Source organism: Patella vulgata, chromosome 4 (genome assembly GCF_932274485.2).
Source record: "Patella vulgata chromosome 4, xgPatVulg1.2, whole genome shotgun sequence".
NCBI lineage: Eukaryota > Metazoa > Mollusca > Gastropoda > Patellidae > Patella > Patella vulgata.
The window spans coordinates 26,925,314-26,950,788 of NC_065882.2; the positions used below are offsets into that span (position 1 = coordinate 26,925,314).

General features: G+C 34.0%; 2 protein-coding genes across 3 annotated transcripts in view; one reads left to right on the top strand and one right to left on the bottom strand.

Annotated features, from left to right (window-relative positions):
• The window catches only part of LOC126819056 (transcription elongation factor A N-terminal and central domain-containing protein 2), an 18,077-nt gene extending 14,338 nt beyond the window's left edge, over nt 1-3,739 (top strand). The window contains exons 3-4 of the mRNA XM_050546871.2: nt 712-905; nt 2,606-3,739. Coding sequence (XP_050402828.1) covers nt 712-905; nt 2,606-2,794 — 383 coding nt within the window. The 3' untranslated portion in view covers nt 2,795-3,739. The remainder of the gene's footprint in view (nt 1-711; nt 906-2,605) is intronic.
• Nucleotides 901-25,016, bottom strand: LOC126819055 (ceramide kinase). Of its 2 annotated transcripts, XR_007679479.2 has the most exons (12): nt 24,622-25,016; nt 22,642-22,860; nt 21,141-21,263; nt 18,063-18,126; nt 16,111-16,253; nt 15,606-15,680; nt 14,413-14,559; nt 13,187-13,300; nt 11,897-12,084; nt 11,156-11,322; nt 3,022-3,103; nt 901-2,472 (listed from the first exon to the last, which is right to left on the bottom strand). XR_007679479.2 is itself a non-coding variant. In XM_050546869.1 (11 exons), exons 1-11 carry the CDS (start codon nt 24,767-24,769, stop codon nt 10,012-10,014), a joined length of 1,431 nt encoding a protein of 476 aa, XP_050402826.1. In that variant the 5' UTR covers nt 24,770-25,016; the 3' UTR covers nt 3,740-10,011. The 2 variants fall into 2 exon arrangements, 1 of the variants encoding a protein (XP_050402826.1); XM_050546869.1 differs by lacking the exons at nt 901-2,472; nt 3,022-3,103 and adding an exon at nt 3,740-10,054.
• Between the last annotated feature and the right edge of the window lie 459 nt (nt 25,017-25,475).

Sequence of the window (25,475 nt, forward strand, 5' to 3'; positions counted from 1 at the left end):
GAAGAAATAATTATAGTATAAGAAGACTTGTGAGTAGGCCACGAGACCGTTAAATGAACATTTTTAAATCTAAAATACTCTTTTATTTGGATGCTTGACTGTTTATTTTATAAACTGATTTTATTTTAATGCATGTTTAAATCTTTGTTAACTTCTTTTCAAACTCTTTCTTATCTTGGAAACAAACTGCAAAGCCCAACAAGATGATTAATCTGAGTAGCAATCTAAATTCTATTTGTCGGTTGTAAAGGGAGATAACTGCGTAAATATTTTAATTTTCTGTAAATTATCGAATATTCGTTGCAATTATTATACTGATGTGTTGCTAATTGACGATATTAGGTTTGTATTTTATAATATTGGGTAGTATTAAGTAGTATTTTATAAGTATTTGGTGGTATTGGGTTATTATTTGCTTGATTTGGGTGATATAGGGAGGCAAATGGAACAGCCAGACATCGGTAATCACATTTGAAGTACATTTCCCACGATATATCTCAATATTTTTGAAAAAAATCAAGTAATATGCTCATTTGGCACCATTATGTTGTAGTATTGGGTAGTATGTGGTGATATTGGAGTGGTATTGGGTAAATCGTCCCACCGAAAACAGGTGTGAAAGGGAAAGAAAATGGAGAGATTTATTTACAGAGAAAAAGAAAATCGATTTATAAGTTTGTGTACATAGGGTTTAATATTTATTATTTTTAGGTAAAGTAATTAACAAATTGAGAAAGAATGAAGATTTAGATATTGCTGAAGCTGCAACTATTGTTTATAAAGAGTGGAGAAGTCATTTAGAAAATAATTTATCAAAACCATTAATAGAGGTAAAATGTGATCCAAAGTCTGAAAAAATGAGAAACTCTGGAAGAAAATTTTTAACTGATGCTCTAAAAACTGAGGTACTGGTAATAATAGTTAATTTCAAAATTGGTTTGTTCTGCACCTTCTTATGAAAGGTTGTAGATGGTATTAATAGTCATGTATCTAATAGTCTACTTAAGTGAGAATATTTATTTAGACGTTATATTTAGTGGTGCCTTGGTGTTGAACTTTTATTGTACAGAACTGAATCACAAGCCTTTTAAACATACTGTCTGTGTGGAATAGCCCTCTAGAAATGACATTTTTATTATTATAAGTTTTCTTCAGTCTTCAGCCACTGCATAGGAGTACTGTGCACAATCAAAATAATTAAAAAAATTTTTGCATTTCGTTGAGATAATATCACAAGGCTGTTAAATGTTAAGGAGAGAACTAGTTTGTTACGAAAATATTTTAACAAACCGTATTTAAATCTTTACTCAGCAAAACATTTTTATACGTCCACATTGAAATATGGTTATATATTGCCGTGGCCCACCGTCCGTCGGTCTAGCATCCACAATTGCTTTTGGCACCAAAATGATATATTTAAAGCCTATCTCAAGTCATTATTTACTCCTAATGATTAATCTAAGCGGTGATTATTTGATGTTTCGTTTCGTCTTTAACAAAAATGATCGTGTGGGGACAATGTTTTAGCGTCAATTTTTATTCTGATCAAAAACTTATGAGATGAAAACATCTCTGGCACTAGCAATAGTTCTTGCACACCGTCAATTTAATAAATTGATACTCAATAAATATCAAAGGAACTTTGATCCGTCAATTAATTGATTCGCCGCCAATTTCCTCCATATGTGTTCAATTTCTTCGTCAATTAACTGATGTCAATTAATTGATGAAAAAATTGAACATGTAACGGCCGCTTTAGTGTATAAGGAATAAGTGTGCAAAGTTTCAAGATGATATGTTAAGAAATACGATCTGTAGACAAATAAATACAAGAAATGGGCGGGGGTCGGGCATGCACCAAAAACAATAGGGGTCATCCTTAGGGTATAAGGAATAAGTATGTTAAGTTTCAAGATGATCAATTAAGAATTGCAGCCTGTAGGACACACACACACACACTGCAAATACATACAGACACATTCATAAAAATATGCGACAACCCTTGTTGACTGCTTAGACGATTTAGCTACTGTTTCATTGTCTGGCAACCCATCTTTGAAGCCTATAGTCGACTGCAGGGTGGAGGCTTTATTTAGGTAATTCCATTCTCAGTGGAACATAGAATGGTCAGAAGGCAATCTGTGAGTAATAGTAGATTTCCATTGACTGCAGTCCAAAGTTATATTCCTTGCTTCTCCCCATGAGATACTAATGTTCATTTATTTTCACTGGGCATTCTCACTTTTGCTTGCCTTGTGGGTTCCACCCTGACATGTAAATTTTGGTTGCAGGCTGTGCAAGATATGCCAAATCCATAGCCACTTTAATTTTTTTGATGTATTTAACTATAGTGTTATGGTTTGCTCTTGCCCACAGTTCCTGGTTTGAGATGTGGTCTGGTCATCTTATATGCAAGATCCCTGAGGGCCAAGTCTTGATGAATACATGTAGTTTACCTCCATGTCTATGACACTGAAATATAGTAACTCGCGATATTAATTTTGTTTCAATGCTAATATATTGTGAGTGTGCCATTAGTAGAATTTGTATATTTGTTACAGTACGTTGCATGCCACTAAATAAATGCTTTTATTATTGATTTAAGGTAACAGACAGACTACCAGAAGCTATTGAAAGAGAATGTTTTCATCAGAGTAACAGACTGTTAAATGTTCATTATAAAAGAACCATGCGAGCTATTGTTTTTAAATTAAAACATCAAGAAAGTGTTAGGAACAGTGTTTTAAAGGGAGATATAAGGGTAGAGGAACTAGTTAGAACTAATAAGAAATAATATATACTGCTACCAAAAAGATCTTATATAGGTGTAAATGGAAATTAGACTTTGGATAGAATTTTATACTGATGTGTGTGTGTGTGTTTTTGTGACGTCCCATTCCTGTTGCGATGTATGCTTCACTTAAAATGATAAGCAAGGGAGGTAACCCTTTCCATCCCTCAAATCAAATTGCTCATCTCTCCTTCGCCTAAGCAGAAAATTTTAATTATTGAGACACTCACCTAATGAACATCTGCTCCAAGTTTCAACATTATATCAGAGTTATTGTGTACCATAATGTGTTACAGACAGACGATCCTGTTGCTATAAAAAGTGATGGACAATACAACTAAAAAAACATTTCAATGCACATGTAATTAAATGAATAACAATCAGATTATAAAATATTTGATTAAAAATGTTGTAAACAGGGCTTGCCACGAGACGCGAGTAATTACTTGCGCGCACGCTACGCTCGCGTAAAACCAAATTTACGTGAGTGATTAAGTACTCGCGCAAATATAAAAAATAATTTAATCAGAAATAATTGAATATCGTAATATAAAAAGCCGTAAACAATTTGTATGCCTTCATATCGATGCACTATTGCGCACGCGGCGTGTCTTTCCAGTGCCAACTGTTGTTACTAAAAATACTTTGAGACGCGTACTGCCAGGCGGTTTTTAAGCGGATGTCCTTTGCCGTGTCTGGATAATCAAACATTGAGCGGATGTTGTCGTTTCTATTAATAGCAATTCTTTCGATCCCGCATCTTTTCTGCAAATTGATGGGATTGAAATTGTTTTGCCTGTTCTTTTACCTTTCTAAGCTTTACCCGAATCCCCTCAGCACGCCAACAATGGCAAAGGGAAGCCCAGTTTCTCTTGCAACGTTCTTGTCATGGGAAGACGATTTACAGATAATATTACTGCCAAGGAAATAAAAGAGTATGCATTGTCATTGTGTGTGAAATAGCTTTATTCAACGTCTGCTTCCACCGAAGTGACAATAGCATTGCCATTAGGCACATGAAATTTAAATGGCTACTCACGCACATCATTCTGCGTGAGTAAATACATGTACTCGCCTCACTCGCGCAAGTCTATATTTGCGTGAGTAGTCATCTACTCGCCTCCAATTTGCTCGTGACAAGCCCTGGTAAACAAGCCAACAGTGAGGCTTGACAATGCCTCCCACCTTAATCCCAAAATAAGTAGTTGACATTCATTAATTACTTGCAAATTTAGAATTTTACTGAAGAAAATAATGCTCATTATCAAACTTATTAATGAAGCTATCATTAGAATCAAGGCATGTTTCAAAGCAGGGCTCACACCGGCTTTAATTTTTTTCCCGCCAAAATGGATGATAATTTTTATATAAAAAAAGTTTCATAGTTTTTTTCTGTCAACTGGAATATTTTATCTGCCAAAAATGTGTGATAAAAAAGACAACATGTAACAGTTTTATGTCTTAGGTAGGCCTATTATAAAACAATTACCTATATATACTATATATACAACTTTAAAAATCTGTCTTTACATAATACATCATTAACACAGTTTTGATTTACGAAGATAAGATGTTATTTTTGGTGACTTTAGTCTATTTGCACACCGAGCAGCACAATATATTTTCAGTAGGCCTATTTACATGTCAGATCTCATTCAAGGATTGCAAATTTTCTATAAATTTATGTTTTGCATGTACAATAGGCCTATTGTTATTTTCAGGTACCGTAAAGGTATCAAAATCTGAATCCTTGATAGAATGATATCAGTTTCAGTTATATATGTATATGCTTAGAATTATACTCGTCAGTCACTTTTAGAGTATTTTGGCAACGGTAATATGATACAAATGGCGAACTATTTTCTCACTCAAGAATCGTCGCTATTCAACCCGTTCTTACGTTTACGACCAGTGATGATAATATAATTTAATATAATAATATCCGATAGACATGCTTGTATATTTTACATGCCGTATGAAGCCACAGTAAACGGAATTCAACTATCAAAATATTTCATTCTCTGCGAAAATAACTGTCGGCCATTTTTGTTAAAGACGAAACGAAAAATCAAATAATCCCCGCTTAGATTAATCATTAGGAGTAAATAATGACTTGAGATAGGCTTTATATATATCATTTGCAATTATCAATCAACTAATCATTTATCTAAGACAATTGATTATATTTACTCATTGACGCGATTCGGATTATCAGCCAGTTGATTAATTGATTAATTTATAGAATGTGCCGCCACGTGATTGGCACTCAATGTAATTGTAATGGTTAATTCAGGATAAATACGATTAGAATTTTAAGATTTTTTTCCGCCAGTTCTCAAAAAGAATCGCAAAACATTATCGCAATTAATCAAATTTTAATCGCCACTTTCATATTTTTATCGCAAATTGCGACTTTGGCAATCGACAGCGTGGGCCCTGTTTCAAAGCATTGACAACTCAAATTGCTTACATCTGCAACGAATGCTCATCATTGAACTCGGTCAATATATTCACTTAGTGAACATCTACACAAAGTTTGAGCATTCTACTTTAATTAGAAGCAGAATTATTGTGTTCTATCTAGAGTCTTGACCAATGAAATTTCTTATCTAAATGTGTGACGGACGGACAGCTGCTTAGAGTTAGCATAAATTGCTATCATCAGCAAAGATATTCACCTAATAAACATTTACACCAATTAGAGTTATTGTGTCCCAAAGACTTGACCAATGAAAATGTCTTATCTTTGCTGAGCCTAAGCAGAAAATGCTCATTGTCAAACTCAGTCAAGACAACTAGTTTAAACATTCTACCTCAATCAGAGGCAGATTTATTGTGCCCTAAAAAGTGTGACAGAAGAACTAATTTTAATAGTGTTCTGCTTTCTTTGAAAGTTGGGGGACATCAGATTGAAAATGTTATAAAATATCAGATTGAAAATGTTATAAAATATCAGACTGAAAATGTTATAAAATATCACAATATATATTGTTTTGAATTAATAAAATTTAGATAAATGTCAATCAAATACTTGAATGGATCTATCATATAAACTTGAATAACATATAAAATAATGGGATAGAAAATAGACATGTTTATGATAATAATGAAGTCATTTGGGGGATTACTGGAAGACAAAGAACTGAAATTTGTACCATCAAAAGAGATCAAACATTTTCACGCCTAGTTTTAAACTTCTGATTAGATATGGGATGAAAACAGTAAGTGAGCCCTAGTTGTTTGTATTAATCGACAAATTTGAGTTCCCTTCCAACAATCCTGGTACCGGTATTTTTCAAAGAGAAATCTCTGAAACTAATATAAAAATGGGTAGAAATACTGCAAATAATTGGCTGTACGCTTGATTACAAATCGCAGTTGGTTCAAACTTAATGACTAAACAATCCCATCTGAATTTATTTTGACTTGATTACATGGATTTGAAGACAAGTGATAGCTTGTTAGAGATAGTAATGCTCAAATGGAAAATACCAGAAATTTCACAAGGAAGCAAGCAGATAACTTCTGGATGTTACGTTTGGGCAGCTATCTAATTTTTAAGTCAGTTTGAAACAAAGTTAAATAGGAATGAAATGAAATGGAGTTTTAACGTCCTACTGTTCTACTCTGAGGGAAAGTTTATATCGAATTACAACTGTCAAGGGATCTTTTACGTGCACATCAATGTGTACACAGGACCTCAGTTTTTCGTCCCATCCACTTGACTAGACAGCAGCCCTTGTCAGGCCCTCCGTCCTGCATCACTGACAAGAGGGAACCACACCAGAAAATCTGGATGAAAATGTTGAATAGGGTAAGAATTATGGTGATATAAGCCTAAATGAGCTAAAATATTCTTTACACAAAGGCTATAATATTATAATCAGTCTATATCTAATTTACAATTATACACACAAAGTCAAAGCCATTAAGAACGCAATGCCAAATTCAAAGTTTATTTACTGCAACAACTTTAACAAATGTACATAACAATTGACAAAATCAAGATAACAAACATCTGTGGATAATTTTATGAAAGAATTCACTACAAGTTCATCCCAAAGGTGTTCGATCGGGTTGGTAAGGTCGACGGCAGCGTAACCCAAGAGCAGCCAGGTGCCTTCGGACTGTTTGAGGGCTGATCTGACGTTGCCATGTTCAAACAGTTCCCCTGGCAGTAGCAGTAGCTGAATGGAACCTGTTGCGCAGATGCTGTAGTCGGATGTGGCGATCTTGAGCTGTGGTTGTTACAGGTGGCGCTCCGATCAGGTTTGATTGGCAACTCTTCCAGTGGCGCGGAAGCGTTGTCTGAGGCGAGCAATGGTCAATGGGTGGACATTAAAGTGTCTGGCTACCTGTGAAGCCCCCTAATCCAGCATGCCAATGATGAATGTTGTAATTTTGATCTGTATTTAAAGGGCCAGAGTGCAGGAAATGCACGTGCAAAACGTGTGACATGGGACTGCTTAAAATCGTGAAAAAAGACAAGTGCTCAGTTTGCACGAACAATGTTCATTACCGAGAACTGATATTGGGTTCAAACCCAGAACTCCACAAAAAGAGACCCATCACAAGTTTCACCTATGTGTCATAAGATAAGAAAGCCCAAGAAAATGTTTACCAGAAATATTTCATGAATTAGGCATTGCATTTTTAACGACTTTGAGTATATTATGAAATATATAAAAAGCTTAACAATGAATACAAAAGTAACTAAATTAAATGCACTTATTGTTATATTAATAAAAGGCTATCTATAATATACAAAAATAACAAATCAATGTAATAAAATAACTAATTGTGCTAATAAACATGTTATACATTAAAAGAGAAATCCCAGATATAATTAAGTGAATAAAATTCTTGTCCCCCGGAGTTAGAAATGAGCTTCTTGATATCTTCACTAAGTTCATTTTTATAAGTCCACGCAAATTTTGATCCGATTTTGATGGAACTTTGAATTTATGTTTATATCACAAAGATCTCAGTTCATTTCAATAATCGCACTTATCGGAATGTAACTTCCTGGATTATGGCCCCTGAATCTTGTTCAACCAGCGGCTGCCAGGCAGGATACGCCCACATTTTCGAGAGATGGATAGAGAACAAGCTAAAAAGAAAGTGATTTTTCCTACAATCAAGGGCCATAATTCAGGAAATTACAATTCAATATGCGCAAATATCGAAAGGAACCAAGATCTTTGGGTTATAAACTTACATTTCAAGTTTCAACAAAATCGGATAAAAATTGTGACCTCTATAGGGTCCACAACCTTGATATACCATATTTTTACGCTATTTGAGAACAAGGGCGGCCACTTTGTCTGTCAGTTTTTGGCCGATTTTCACGAAATTCAATCACAGCCGTCCTTAGGGTGTAACGGTGATATAATAATATGATTTTTTAAATCGGATAAACATTATGACCTCTATAGGGTCCACAAGCTAAAAACACACTTTTTCGTACAATCATGAAGTTACGTGAATATGCGCGAATATCGAAAGGACCAAAGATCTTTGGGTTATAAACTTACATTTCAAGTTTCATCAAAATAGGATTAAAATTGTGACCTCTATAGGGTCCACAACCTTGATATACCATATTTTTACGCTATTTGAGAACGAACGGCGGCCATTTTATCTGTCAGTTTTGGGTCAATTTTGACGAAATTCGAACTCAGCTGTCCTTAGGGTGTAACGGTGATATAACAATACAGTTTTTTAAATCGGATAAAAATTATGACCTCCATAGGGTCCACAAGCTAAAAACACGATTTTTCGTACAATTAGGGGCCATAATTCAGGAAGTTACGATCCGATAAGCGCGAATATCAAAAGGAACCAAGATCTTTGGTTTATACACATGCATTTCAAGTTTCATCAAAATAGGATCAAAATTATGACCTCTAGAGTGTCCACAAGCTAACAACATGATTTTTCATACAATCAGGGGCCATAATCCATGAAGTTATGGTCTGATACATGCCAATATCGAAAGGATCCGAGATCTTAGGGAGATAAAGCTATATTTCAAGTTTCGTTGAAATCGGATAAAAATTGTGACCTGTAGAGGCGACGACAATATACGTCCACATGAAAATGTGGGCGTATAAAAAAACACGTATTTAGTTTGTGGATTCAATTTTAAAAACTGTTTAAACAATTCACCGGTGCACCCTAATGATGGTTGAGTTCGAATTTTATGAAAATCCGACCCAAAACTGCCGGACTAAATGACCGCTCCCTGCCTGTTTGTGCGAAAAATCTTTTTTTTTTATTTTTAGCTCGTTCTCTGTCGATCTCTAGCAAAATGTGGGTGTATCTGGAATGGCAACCACTTGTTAGACACAGTTATAAGCTACTTCTCGCAATTTTGTTCTTCGAGTTACATACTCTAATTTCTTCACATGAATTATCTTATAAATTGTAAAGACAACAAATGTATAATCAACAGGTAAAAAAAGACACTTAAAAAATTAAGAATTGACCTTTGTTTCCTTTTGATCAGGTTTGGACGGTGTCAGAATTTATCCATGCATGAAGACCTCAAAATACCTCTGACATAACAAAGTTGATCATGTGGGCAACTCTAATTTATATTGTTATTCAGAGAAAATTATTTTATATTTTTATACTATTAGTAGGAGAGAATTAATAACATAAAATTTGGATTGGATTGAACAAATGCACCAAATGTTTCATTATTTTAATCTATGTTTACTTTTCTATTATCTGATTGCCAGTGCACAGCACAAATGCAGAAAAATAAATATCTGAAAAACAAATTATTACTATTTGTTTTTCAGACAATGGTATAATTATGTACTTAAATTACTTAATTATCATGCTATATCAGGCTTCTAGTTGTCTTGGTCATTACATTAGATTTTGTTTTACTTTAATATTTATGTACACATCTACATATGTATTTTAATTGCTGAAATTCCATGTTAAAATCAAGTAGTAATTATCATTTAATAAGGTGCATCTTTTAGTAATCAATAGTATAATTTGATTAGATTATGTCTGAACAGTATATATATATACATGCTTTTCATTTGTTATTTAATTTAATAAACTATCTTTTTAGTTATTTTTGTTTTCCTATTTGTTCCATTTGTCCTTTTTATCTGTGCCATTATAAACTAACTTCTTGATTGCCAGTAGCAGAGTTTTTTCTTGGTACTGTTTTTATATCTTTCATGTTCCTCTAGTCACTATTAAAACTTGGAACTATAGATTGGAACTAACTGACTACAAAATCTGTAATAAAATAAAACCCATGCTATGTACTGTACAATATTACTCTTCAACCGACATTATAATATTTTAAACAAGTCAACAGTGATGCAGATGTTCCCCGTCGAAATCTCGAAATAAATAGATGTCACATATTAATTAATAGCACATTTATCTTTTTCAAAAGTATCAAGCAATCAAACTGACTATTAACTATACACCAAGTTTCATCACTCTCTATCAGATAGAATCAAAGTCAAAGAAATTGCTTAGCCCTGCTTAGCTTTAGTGGGACATGTTAATCATTGAACTCAGTCAAGACATTCACCTGGCCAAGTCAAGTAAGAGTTGCACCCCTTCCCACAATAAATCCAATAATTCTTGCATTAATATAAACAAACATGAATCGTTATGATTAATTAAAAAAACATAGATATGGCCCATGAAGAGAGAAATTTAACAATAAAAAAAATTAAGAGTGTTGGATATGCAATCAAATGGATTTTCTGAAAAGGCATTCTTAAATTAATTTCATGGGCGTCAACATCTTGTTTTAGGACTAGTTTCCTCCTTTAGACTTTGTTTATGACAATGTAAAAGACCGGATAATCTAGCTAATGACCTAATATTCTCAAATGTTGACAACTCATCCAGACTAATATTGGTAAAATATTTTTCTGAATGATAAGAGACTAGTCCATAGTACACTCGTATTTCCAAGATCACACAAACATGAACTACACATACATTGTATTATCCAAGTGTACCATTTTATCAAGCGCCTCACACACACTACCATTAACAGACTAAAATGGTCTTAAAGAAAGAGATACATAAATTATAATCAGAACCTCTGTATCATAAGGCATATCATTGAGTCAACTGGCGTAGTTTCAATTTTCCGGTTGTACGTGGCAAGGAGTAGGGTTGCCTTTCCAACCTAATGGTTTTTCTCCGGGTCCTCCGGTTTCCTTCCACTGCTAAAGACCCCTACGCGCAAGCGAATTATTGAAATAAACTTGAACTATATGTTAGTCCCGAAATGACCTAGTTTGTGTCCAGTGGATGTTAAACTCTCTCTCTCTCTCTCTCTCTCTCTCTCTCATGTTTCTGTTAATCACTTACCTAACATCTATATCAGGTTCACTTATAGGAATAGATTCACCATCAATATTAACATATAATTCTAATGCCCGATCTCTTTCATTAGAACTTCCACAATCCACCGATTCATTAACTTTTATATGAAATCTAGTAACATTGCTGTTCTTTATTAACCAATCAAAATCCATCTAAAATTTAATACAAAACTATTTTCTAACAATCTTATACACAAATTTTCATTTATAATGACCCCACTACTTCCATTTATAATGGCCCCACTTTCTATACATCCACATTTTCATGAGGGTGTATATTGTCGTTGCCCTTGTCCATCTGGACGCCCACAATTTGTTTGTGGACACTCTACAGGTCACAATTTGTATCTGATTTTGACGAAACTTTAAATATAAGTTTATCTTATCTCCCCAAGAATTCGGTTCCTTTCGCAATTAGCATGTATTGGACCATAACTTCATGGATTACATCTCCTGAATGTACGAAAGATCATGTTTTTAGCTTGTGGACCTTCTACATGTTATATTTAAATATATCACCGTTTCATTCTAATTAAATGACCACTCCCTGTACACAAATAGTGTAAAAGTATGTAATACCAAGGTTATGGACCCTCTAGAAATCACAATTTTTATCAGATTTTGATGAAACTTGAAATATATGTTTATATCCCAAAGATCTCAGTTCTTTTCGAACTTCGCGCATTTCAGACAATAAAAACAAATACTTCAATTTAAATCAACTTACTAAATTTGGACTCTGAGTTGCAAATCTTCCCAAAAATTTAATTTGCTCCATTTTTTTAATTCGACCATAGGACATAAGTAAAAAAGAATCACTCTGACGGTCGAATTTAACAACACCATTGTCAACCCTTATATCACAACAAAACACGTGCACTGACAAAAACTCTTTCAAATCAATTGTCTTCCAATCTAGAAAATAAAGATAGGTTGCAATACAATGAAACATGTGTCATCTACGAAGGTTGTCACATATTTATTCTGTTATAGGTAATGGGAGCATTTACAAGACTCTAAAGACTGATCAAGAGTAATCAGAAATAATTCAAATTTCACTGACTTCTAGCTTTTGCATAACTCAATTGATAACTTCAGCTGTTCAAGTGAACAGAAACCATTGCCTGATTTAAAATTACAATGCCAAAATTATATTTTTATTGCAATTAGCAGGAAGAATGGTGAATGACAGCATGAGCTCTGCAATTGAATGTGGGCGAGGTGATGGCAATAAAAACATAAATAACAGGCCTAGAAGTTTTATCTATACTATACGTATGGAGAACTATGATATAAAGTATATTAGAGGGTCAATGTGTATTAGATGTTTAAAGTATATTGTGTATTATAGTACAGAGTGGGGTGATATATAATATATTAGAGGGTCTATGGATATTAGATCATTAAAGTATACTGTGTATTATCAAAGAGAGGACTTAGATGTTTAAAGTATATTGCGTATTATGGTATAGAGAGGGGTGTGATATAAAGTATATTAGAGGGTCTATGGATATTAGATGATTAAAGTATATTGTATATTATAGTAAAGAGGACTGTGATATTATGTATATAAAGTGGTGGACACATTAGGCCGAATCAATCAGCGCCGAATATTATTCAGCCGAATGGGTGGACACACTAGGCGAATGCTTTGACCGATTTATCAGTCAATTGTATCACCTTTTACGTCACATGATTAATCATTCATGGCGCCGACCATTTCTTCAAACAATCACATGACTTCTCAATATGAGTGGTGATTGGCTAATGAATTCTACATTCGACCGAATGCTTCGGCGAAGCGGACACACTGGGCGAATATAATTCTGCCAATTATATCAAATATGTTTGATTCGGGCAAATCATTCGGCCGAATGACAGTGGACACACAAGACGAATTTCAACGCCGTTTGATTCAGCTTTAGAAACTTTATGTATATTAGATGTGTAAAGTATATGGTGTATTATAGTATAGAGGATTATAGCATAGATGAGTTCAATATCAATAATGTCCTACCATTTTCACAGTTATCTTCCTTCTTTTCTCCGTCCACATTAGTATTTAATGTTTTGTAACTCACATCTGCATTAAAAGTACGCTGTCTACCCAAGAACCCACCAAGTATAGACACTTAAACATAAAAAAAAAAACATGACATTGTTTTAACAATTGTGTTTAACAGAAATCCGGACTACCCTTGGCTTGGTTGCCAGATACTTCTGTATGCACAAGCAGGTTAAAGATAAAATATTAACTTATTCTTCTTTGCTTACTACAAACTTTAAATATTGAAAAAGTAGAATTATCCTTTTAACCTTAATATGTACTAAAAAGACTCAGTCAACAAGACCCTGCAGTCTTTGATATATTACAGAAGGTACAGTTATAGACTATCTCTGCATCACTGGTGATTAACAACCAAATATTAGTTATAAGATGCATAGGAAATAGTATCAGGGATCTGAATTAGTGGCCATCAATTACAAACTACCACCACTGTTAGTACACAATCAAAGTATCAGAAGATTGAAAAGTTACATGTTCAGTTCGAGATTTATAAATGAAATTTCATAACGTTTAATAAAGATATCTTGAAGTGTTTATCCTCCTGAATTCTATTCCAAAAACTAAGTAAATTTGTTTCCATGAAACACAAAAAATTATTAAATCCAAGAAATGTCTAATTAGCAAATTGCGCAACGACTATAATAGGTGCATACAAAATTCTATAAAGATATTTTTAATGTTTTAAGATATATGCTCTGGAAACAAAATCTTGGCGGAAGGACAGACAGAGCCCATTTCAATATCCCTCCTCAACTTTGTTCCGAACAGGATAATAAAAGTTATGTAGGTAAGAAGCCCTACATTTTAAAGAATGATTTATAGTGGGCAGATCTGGGCACACAGATAGAGGTGCAAAACCTTATGTTGTGAGCCAAGCGAATACGCAGCAAGAGTTCTAATGACTGCTCCATTCATATTGCAATGCAAAATGATGCAATCTCAGACGTTTTCAGTATTTGAGTTGAACATATAACATATTACTTAGAGACTCAATTACCGGAGAGCATTACATGCAATTTATCACGTAGAGTCATTGTATATAGTTTTTATGTTCAGATATACATGTACAGTAAATTGTTTATTTCATACAATTGATCAGTAGCATATATGGAAGGGATATGGTCCCACTAGGTCTTCCCCATCCCCATCCCGAAACACCCAATCATAGATCATACCTGGGTATCTCATCACTTTCATCCATCTTCTTTCTTCAGATTTTTTAATCAAATCAGACATTACTCCATAGGAAAATAATAAACCAGCAAATGCCAAATGTTTTCCTCCAACCTTTATTGATAATGCACAAGACTTATGGTGCTCACCTTTAAAAAAAATGTACCAAGACTATACTTAATATATCATACTTGATTTAGTTAAAATATAAACACTATATCTGTAAAGATGCATATATTAGTATAATAGTTCAAAAGTCTTGATTATCTATTTTATTGTTAAACTGTTAAATGGCTTTGATGTTCTAATCTACTTAAAATCGGAGCTATCCGACAGCTTAGAGAGATGAGTATTGGTTTAAATCATTAAATAATAATTTATATAACATTTGAAGCCAAACAAAAGACCTGCAATAGGCAGATTTAGCTCTTACATCTCTTACATAATACATCTTAAAAGTGAAGTTATCATGCCTCTAGAATGTTTAATTTTGTGTCAAAACTGGTATATATATATACTGATATATATATAATTTTTTTAAAAGTTACGACATTTTGAATATTCTTTGAATGGCATTTATAACGACTTGTGAAACCTTGTTGAAACGTTGCAGTGAAATAAACCATAGTAATTGTTATCCATAAAAGTGTGTTTATGACATTTTGAATATTTGGCCTTATTGCATTATTGGTTGACAGTCACTCAAAGCTATAAAATTCAAAATAAGTAATAGAAATAAATATGTAAAGATAGGTTGCCTGCCTAAAAAATAGAAGCACACAGCAACTAAAGCATCCAAGCAACCCACATCAGTTGTCAGATATATATTTTTTTGTAGGTAATGGGTGCATTTACAAGGCACCAAAAACTGATGAGGGGTAATAATTATCAGAAATGATTAAAATGTAGGCATATAAAAAAAACTATGGTATTACTCTAGATAATTAAATATATTTTTTATTGTATTGTTATTGTGCTAACTCAGCAAACTGTGCTATGAAAATATGGCATGCTTATTCTAACTACACCTCATATCACATCTCATTTGAGGAACAATCTTTTCTTAAACTTTTTATCTTATGCATACAATAATTGATAGACTTTTGATATGTAATCCTACCTAGTTAAATCAATGACGATCCTTGTAGTAAATTTTCATAATATATGAAGAAAGTTGAATGTAATATCATATTACCTCTTATAACGTGTAAAGCTGATGTTTCTATATCTATACAACCACATGACCACCCTGCTATACCATTACCTGTTCCTTTTAACATTAACAAAATATATGAATCAAAATTTTGTTTTTTATAACACTATAAATTCACTACAAGGTTACCATATCAGTATATATTACAGCCAACTAAAGAAATATCAGAGCACCCAGAGAAAACCCACAAGGTAAAGCATGTGACAATACTCCTTATCACATACAAATCTGAGATTGACCCATTCACAATTGTATACATGTAGTTTACATGCCTAATGATTTACAGCGCATAATTTAGAAAACTTGACCACCCAACCACCTACCAAGTCAACTCAATAGGGTGATATCGGAAGTAAGAATTTATAATTACTTCCATAAACCATAAGATTAAAGTCGCATACAGTTTGGGTATTCTCCGATCCTGTCCAAATTGGCACCTGAGCACGGCCTCAATACTTATGGTAGTGTAAATATAGCTGACTCTAACCTGTAGGTATAATACCAATAGGAACTGGTGGTGATTTAAGTGTAATTTCTGTATCATTATAATCTATATTATCATCTTGTATCATGGGTAAAATGCCATTTAATACTTCATGATATAAACCATCACCACCAACAGAAACTATACTAAAACAACAAAATACATGTATATTGGATGAGATTAATCTATATTAAAACAACAAACTACATGTTTATTGGAAGTGATTAAATATAAAACTATACTAAAACAACACCAGTGGATGCCGGGCAAGATATCCCCACATTTTGCAAGAGATAGATAGATTACATAGATAGATTTTTAGCTTGTGGACCCGCTAGAAACCACAATTTGTATTCAATTTTAAACCAGTGGTTGCCAGGCAAGATACGCCCACATTTTGCAAGAGATGGATAGAGAACAAGCTAAAACCAGCGGCTGCCAGGCAGGATACGCTCACATTTTGCAAGAGATGGATAGAGAACAAGCTAAAAACAATCATGATTTTTTTGTACAATCAGGGGCAATAATCCAGAAAGTTATGGTCTGAAATGTGCAAATATCAAAAGGGACTGAGATCTTTGGGATATAAAGATATGTTTTAATTTTTATCAAAATCGGGTAAAAATTGTGACCTCTAGAGGGTCCACAACCTTTGTATTACATACTTTTACACAATTTGAGTACAAAGAGCGGCCATTTTGTTGGGCAGTTTCATTTCAATTCGAATACAACCTTTATTATGGTGGAATGGTGATAATTATTGTGACCTCTATAGAGGGACCACAAGCTAAAAACGCGATTTTTCGTACAGTCAAGGGCCATAATTCAGGAAGTTACGAACCGATATGCGCAAATATCGAAAGGAACCAAGATCTTTGGGTTATAAACATGTATTTCAAGTTTCATCAAAATCGGATCAAAATTGTGAGTTTTAAAAGGGTCCATAACCTTGATATACTATTTTTTGACACTGTTTGCATATGAGGGGCGGCCATTCTGTCCTGCAGTTTTGGTCCGATTTTCACGAAATTCGAACTCAACCATCATTAGGGTGTAACGGTGATATATTTACACGTTTTTTTAAATCAGATGGACCACAGTGAGGTTTCATTTCCACAGAAAGACCAACAGAATCAGTCATCCTGTTATAAAACTCATTATCTGAGTGTAATGTATGCCACACCCTCAAACGACTAAAACTTATATGATTTCTAGTTCTCGAGATACATCATTATCTAACCTAGCTGCAAATAAAACAAGTTAGTTGCTGGGTGTAAAATTAAGCGGGAAGGCTATTCGAAAAATTTTGTTCTGAAATGTTAAAGCTATTGAATTGAAAATGGTACAAGTAGTTAGGAAATGCAATAAACAAGGGAAAACTAGCATTTAAAAAAAGTTGTTGACAGGGTAACACATTTTTTGGGAAAAAATTATGAAAAACATAGGTACACTATATCTCTGTAACTAATTAAGATATCTTCGCCAATTTTGCAGTATATATAAACTAATATCTACCTCAGAATCAGACAGAAAGCAATTTGAATTATCATTAATATTTCATAAGTTATCAAAATATTTCTCCAAAGACAAAATATTGTGGTGAGGCAAATGTTTTAAACACCAATTTCCAAGGAACTATAAAAATTACAGAGAAAAACTCTCTGTCTGGTTTTAGGGTTATCATTAAAGAACAAGCAGTCCGAAAATGTGACATTTATCTTTATTAGTGCCAGAGATATGGTGTACCTACATTTTTCATACTTTTTCCAAAAAAATGTGTTACCCTGGCAACTACTTTTTTTTCTTTATTTTTAATGTTAGTTTTCCCCTGTTTATTACATTTCCTAACTGCTTGTGCCATCTTCAATTCAATAGCTTTAGAATTTCAGAAAGCATTTTTTGGGTAGCCTCACTCCTTAAATGATCAGAAGGAGCTTTAAAGTTGTGAAACTTACCCATCAATAGTAGAAAAGTCATAGGTCTTTAATATATCAATCGTATGACCAGCCCTTTCTGTAACTAAAACCACAAGAAAATTTACACACTTGTTTTTAATTATTAAAAGAAAGAACACAAAGACTTAAACTAGATAATGATTTCCAGTGTTAAAGCATTCACAAATTTTCACAAAGTAAGAGCCATAACTTATATTCACAAGATACTACAACGACCATAACTTTAATGGAAATTGTTGAAATTCAAAATGATTCTTTGTTTTAACAATACGAATAACGCATATAAATATCACATAGCTTTGATAATAACTTTAGAGTGTTCACAACATTATACAAAGTAAACAATGAGTCTGGAAGTAATTACAATTCAATAGGATTCTTCATCTCACTAATGTAAACGGCATATATAAATCTTAAAAATATTAGATGATAAATGTAGTCAGTAGAGTGTTCACAAAACATTGTGAACAATGGACTGACAGATGAACTGACAGATAGACAGGCATATGGAGGTGACGCAATATTTCCATATGGGTGTCTACATAGGTATACGGGCCCGTTGGATGTTGGGGGGGGGCAGACCTCCTCAGGAAAGTTTGGAAAACTTGACGGTCGCAAAAGCATTTTTCTCTAATTCCAGCTCGTGAATACAGCATCTTCAATGTGGTCCAATATAGTTAAACTTACGTGGCTGACCTGAATTCCAATCAACCAGTAAATCGTTTAGTCCACGGAGCCGCCCACCCTCGTTCGAGAAAATTTTGAAAATTTAACTGCTGCAGATGCGTTTTTTGGCTATTCTAGTCCATGAGTCACGCAACTTACATGTTGTCCAATGGTTTTGCAACCAAAATCCCACTCAATGCCAATCGGAATTCCAGTCATCCAATCAGACTGTCAGAGCTGCATTCACAAATAATAATCAATGCCCGAAAAAAGTCGCACAAAAGAGTGTGGTCCCAGACAAAATGTTTTAATCCATAGTCAATTCAGTACAAATGTGCCTTTATCAATTAAAAGAATAGTAAAATTAAAGCTTATTAGATTTCGTGCACTTTATTTTGCCAACTAGATGATATTTTGCCAGACAGAGTGGCTCCAGATAAAATGTTTTAGTCCATAGTCAATTCAGTACAAGTTCACGGTATTCAATAAACAGAAAAGTAAAATTAGTGTTTTATTAGACTTTATTTTGTCAACTAAATTATATCATAATTTTTTTCTCCATTTTACCCATCTGCTCGAAAAGTCAGATTGCCCAAAAGTTAGGGGGTCAATTTCATATAGGCAACCTACAAGCAAAACCCCGACTGAGTATTACAGCCAGGCAAGAATGTGTGCAAATACAAATCCTTTCCACCAATAAAATTAAAGTTAAATTGCCATTAAGTGAAACAGCTCTAGTCGTAATAAACGGAAATTGCTGAAATTCAATAGGATTCTTCTTTTTACTAATTTAAATTTCATACAGATCGGCAGATAACTTTTGATGTTAGAGTGTCCACAAGGTGCAACAAATTGAAGCAAGGGACATAACTCCAGAAGTAATTAATGGAAATTATTGAAATTAAATAGGCTTCTTCATTTCACTAATTTAAACAACATATATCAATTTAAAAAGATAGGTTGCCAGGCAATGAAACATATGCCCATAGCAGCTAAATCGTCCGGGTAGTCAATAAGAGTTGTCGCAAATTTTTACTTTTGTTGGTAATGAAACATTTATAATACACTGAAATCTGATTAAGAGTAACAACTCAATAAGTAATTATCAGAAAATTATTTGAATTTGTTTGGCCCATGCTAACGTTTAGTATATAGAACACTTAATATCATGGATTTAGCAGTTCAAGTTATCAAAAATCATTGAAAATCAATATACTTATTCGTCTCAAGACCTTAAACTCTGTGTATCAATCTAAAGTCAATCGAAACGATTATATATATGATTATATATAGGCGTAAACACAGTGTATAAATATAAAATCAATCAGATGATAACTATGGTCTCTAAAGCATCCACAAGATTTTCAAAGTGATCAATGGCCATGACTCTGGCAGTAATTATCAGAAATCTTCGCCTAATGACCTTAAACACTGTGTATAAATTTAAAGTCAATTGGATATTAACTTTAGCCTCTAGAGCGTCCAAAAGATATTTCAAAGTCATCAAAAGCCATAACTCTGGCAGTAATTATCAATAGGCTTCTTCATCTCTTGACCTTAAACACTGTGTATAAATTTAAAGTCAATCGGATATTAACTTTAGCCTCTAGAGCGTCAACAAGATTTTTCAAAGTGATCAAGGGCCATAACTCAGGCACTAATTATCGGAAATCAGTGAAAATCAATAGGCTTCTTTTTCTCATGACCTTAAACACTGTGTATAAATTTAAAGTCAACCGGATATTAACTTTAGCCCCTAGAGCATTCACAAGATTTTTCAAAGTGGTCAAGGGCCATAACTCTGGCAGTAATTATCAGAAATTGTTGAAAATCAATAGGCTTCTTCGTCTGATGACCGTAAACACTGTGTATAAATTTAGAGTCAATCGGATATTAATTTTAGCCTCTAGAGCGTCCACAAGCAATTGTGGACGCCAGACGGACGGGCAGGGGCGACGACAATATACAACCACATTTCGATGTGGGCGTATAAAAACAATCAGATGATAACTTTTGACGTTAGAGCATTCACAAGAAATTGTGGACGACGGACGGAGTGACGACAATATACGACCACATTTCGATGTGGGCGTATAAAAACAATCAGATGATAACAAGAAATTGTGGACAATGGACGGACGGACCGACAGATGGATGGGAGCGACGGCAATATACATCCACATTTGTATGTCGTTGTATAGAAAATTAATATCGATAGCAAATTAACTTGCCCTGATGTCATCCCTTTCAGTAACAGTAGCAGCTAAATGAATAAATATTTACTGTTTATCAGTTTGGCCATTTTGTTTGGGCTGGAACTGGGTTGCAGTTATTTATTATTTCTCTTTTTCTGCATAATTGGCACAATGTTGAAATTCATTTTTTCAGTTATTTGCAAATCTTTATCCTTACCTTTAACATCTGTAGTAATGTCTGCCAACTCAAACAATGGTGCTACTTTTTTCTCATAATTTTGTCTTCCTTTACCAAATCCACCAATAGGGTTTATAATTACTAATAACTTTCTAGGCTTGCCTTAATAACACAAAAAAAAAATATCAATAAACACCTAGCTTCCAGAATAAAAAAAATCCCTGCATGTCAATTCTCTCAAACACAGATAAACATTCAGTTAATCATCAAATGGATTTCTTCAAACTGAAATCAAACTGGAAACCAAATTACATAAAGCTGGTTACGGTACTTTGTTCAAATTGAGAATGTATGGTTAACCAAACCTTTTTAATATCTAACTGAATTTGACCACTTAAAGCCCCTGAAAATCCCTTGTGAACCACAATATTGTGATCAAAATTTATCAAGATATGTATCACTGGATTTCTATTGAATAACTGAAATTTAGTCAATGTTCTCACTAAATGATAAGTCTATTTTTACCAAATTTTTCAGACGCTATCTTTAAGTTTTGTTGAACTTTCTGTTTACCTGGTCAAAATTTATCTAAATATATACTCTTCAAAAGAAGTAGGGGATATTGAAATGTAAATACCTATGCAGGTTGTGATATGATAAATAGTCATGGACACTTGACATGCTTTGAGAGTATGCTAACAGATGAAGGGTTGATGAAAACTGACGCTTGCTGGTTTATCCATTCATGTTTGCTTTCCTATCGGTTCTTGCATAAGATTTACTGTTTAGCGTATCTTTGCTTTAGTGTGTTACGTTTAATTTGATCAGGAGACGTGTTCGTCGACGTCAACAGACAACACTGCAAGAATTGGCCGTGGCACTGCAAGAGGAGTGGGTCAGATTGCCCCAAATCGTGATTGGACGGTTGATTAGGAGCATGCCACGACAAATTGCTGAATGTCTGAGGATTGGTGGAGCAATAACTCATTATTAAGACAAAAATCAAAAACATCCATTTTCACTTTTGACAGTGTATCTCTTTGCGAGTTAAATGGGGCCGTCAGATAAGCCGCCCTGCCCGCCCATATGAACTGTTTATGTTCATGTGTAGGCAATTGACCTGTTATTAACATACACTGGTTACCTCTAATAAAAACAGCAGTGCATTTCCACAGTTTTGTATTGTTTCTGAATATCCCCTACTTTTTTTGAAGAGTATATATCATTGGATTCCTATTATATAACTTATATTTGATTATGCCTTTTTTTTACCAAATTTTGGGTCCGTTTTCGTTTAAGAAACATGCCATCACCTTTTTTAAAACTTTTCCTTTACCCAGTCATTTGTATCTCAAATAAATGACTTTATTATAGTCAGATATACGACCTTATTATACTCTAAGGAACATATTTTTAAAAATCAATATTTAAGTAGATCAGTTGTTATTGTTGTTTTATATAAACCAATTTTATTCTTTTAAAATATATAACCATACAGACGGCAATTCTTAGTTAAAAGGTAAATTGGACGATATAATACCTTGTCTAATTCTTTCTCTTAATCTACTAATCCAGCTGCTAAAATCTCCTTCAAATATTATATGATCACATCTCCATTTATGATCTTCTTTCTTAACAATGTAGGACAATTTGATTTGCGTGAAATCAGTGTCTGTTTTTTGTTGAGATTCAGTCAGGTTTTTGGTGTTTTTTGCGAGTGACTGCACACCAACAACATCTTTCCATTCTAAACACTTATCTGTACAGAAAAATACAACCAAAATTATATATAACAAATAAATACACAATCTGATTAAAATACAGATCTATAATTCGTTTCGTTTTTTATACTTTCGATGGCCTCCACTACATGAAAATCTGACCAGTTTTACTGGGAGGTCGCGTCAGTGGTCATACAAGCGGCTTTTGACCTTATGACGTCAGACATTGATTTATCAATCAGCGTTGACGTTTCAAGGGGTTTACCCACAGTTCTGTGCAGAGCACTGGATAATTCCTCACATCAACTTGAATGCCTGTTATATAACAACTTTTCCATATCCTAGTGTTCTGAATACAAGTAAAACGAAATTGTGAACTATAAAAAACGAAATATGATCTGTGCTTTATTCAGATTGATAAATACACATCTGGACTGTTCTTTTATAATTTCTTGCTCCATATATTACAAATACATGCCTTTCTAATTTCCATGGCACTGAAACTGATGCAGCACCATTAGGCTGAGTTTATAGATATTAGTTCATGTTAGACTACCTTTATTAATAATATTTCTTATGTTCCAAATTTTCAGTCATCCTAATTCTTTTGAAAACTGAACTAGTGATATTCCGGGAATGGGAGTGTGGTGCATATCCATAAGTGAGAATTCGGTGATTCGATGACAATATGATTACAGGTGACACCGATCACTTTCTCTCAGCTGTAAGCACTCAATACATCTAGCTTACGTCAACTTAGGTCCACACATAGAAAGCACATGATGTTTGCAAAGTGATTGCTGTTGAAAACATCAGAATTTTTAAGTCATTATTCATGAATATTTATCAATATTTAGACTTTACAAGTAAATTTTAAAATTTTCTAGGGCAATATGTCTATTTGGATTTCAAGTTTTCAATTTGAACAATAAAAAATATGAATGCATTTAAGTTATTAATATTTGCATGGTTTCATAAATTCATCCTACTCATAACCAGGGGAGGTAACTCGTTCCGAAGGACCCCAGTGACGAAGTGTTTGGGGGCCCACCACCCACAGAAAAGTTTAAAGTGTATTTTGGGCACATTCCTGTCGGTTTACAAACTATAACCAATGATTTTGTTGCCCAAAGCTGTCAAAAAACAAACGAAATTGGGTTTAACGCCCTGTTTTCCCCAAATGGATAATGGAGATAAACAGTGTGCTACAAGGGAAATCTTGCCTGATGCTAATGGAGGGTTCTAATTGGAAAGTGGTTAATCTGCAATTGTTAATACCCTAAACATTTTCAGTGATTTTTCAGTACACATGGAAATACAAAAATTGCACAGGAGCCCTTACACTGAAGTCAAAGGGGCCATTCTCTCCGATTAAGGGGCCCTTAATCTTTTTGCACTTAAGTCAAAGGTACTCTTTTTTCCGATTCAGGAATCCTTTTCTTGGACTGGGGGCCTCTCCACAGGAATCAGATAGGGGTGGGGGGTTGAGCGGGGGGCCTGTCATAGGGAGTCCATAACAAGTTTTTTCCCCCTGGGTTCTGCGTTTTCTATAATCCGCTTCTGCCCATGATGTGAGCAAATACTTTCCTTTTCCAAATTTAGTGTATAGCCTAGTCTGAAATATTGATTCATTTACTAGCCTCCCCCAATTTATATTTTATTTTGCTGTTTCAAAATAGCCATAACAAAATATATAACATTAAAATGGCATGTACATGACTCAAATACACATAAGTAGCCTACTTTCTGACCTAAAAAAAAACTGCGTTGTTATCTCACCAAAATAAGAAGTAACTTACTTTTAGCTTTTAATTTGGCTTCGGTTTCAGAGGAATTACTAAATGACCACTGAATACATTCATGATTAATGGCTATTTCTACACTTATGCCACCACTAGTAAAATTTCCTATTTCACTGTCAAGTGGCACATTTTGTAGGGAATCCATCCGGAGGCTGTCTTAAGTTGCTGCTTTTAGTTTCCACGCATTTGACCTATATTGACCAACACAATGTCATGAGGATTCAGATGGCCATATTCCCCTTTCTGGTGCTTACTTCAATAGACGAAATGTACGGCGCTAAATTTGGAAATCAGTGAATATAAACAAGCCTAACACAAGTTGTCTCTGATGCACACACCATTATCAAAATGACATATTTCTGTAATAGCCCCGATGCCTATGTATTACGAAAGATTAGTAACACGTGACATTTAACGCGGGAAATATGAAGACGTGGTCCTTAAAACCGTCTGTAGTCGATGCTGACAGGGGAAGAGGACGCTCTAGAGGTCAAAGTTAATATCCAATTGACTTCAAATTTATACACAGTGTTCAAGGTCATAAGACGAAGAAACCTATTGATTTTCAGCGATTTCCGATAATTACTGCCAGAGTTATGGCCTTTGATCACTTCAAAAAATCTTGTGGACGCTCTAGAGGTCAAAGTTAATACCCGATTGACTTTAACATTATACAGAGTGTTTAAGGTCATGAGACGAAGAAGCCTATTGATTTTCAGCGATTTCCGATAATTACTGCCAGAGTTATGGCCCTTGATCACTTTGAAAAATCGTGTGGACGCTCTAGAGGTCAAAGTTAATATCGGATTGACTTTTAGTGTTTAAGGTCATGAGACGAAGAAGCCTATTGA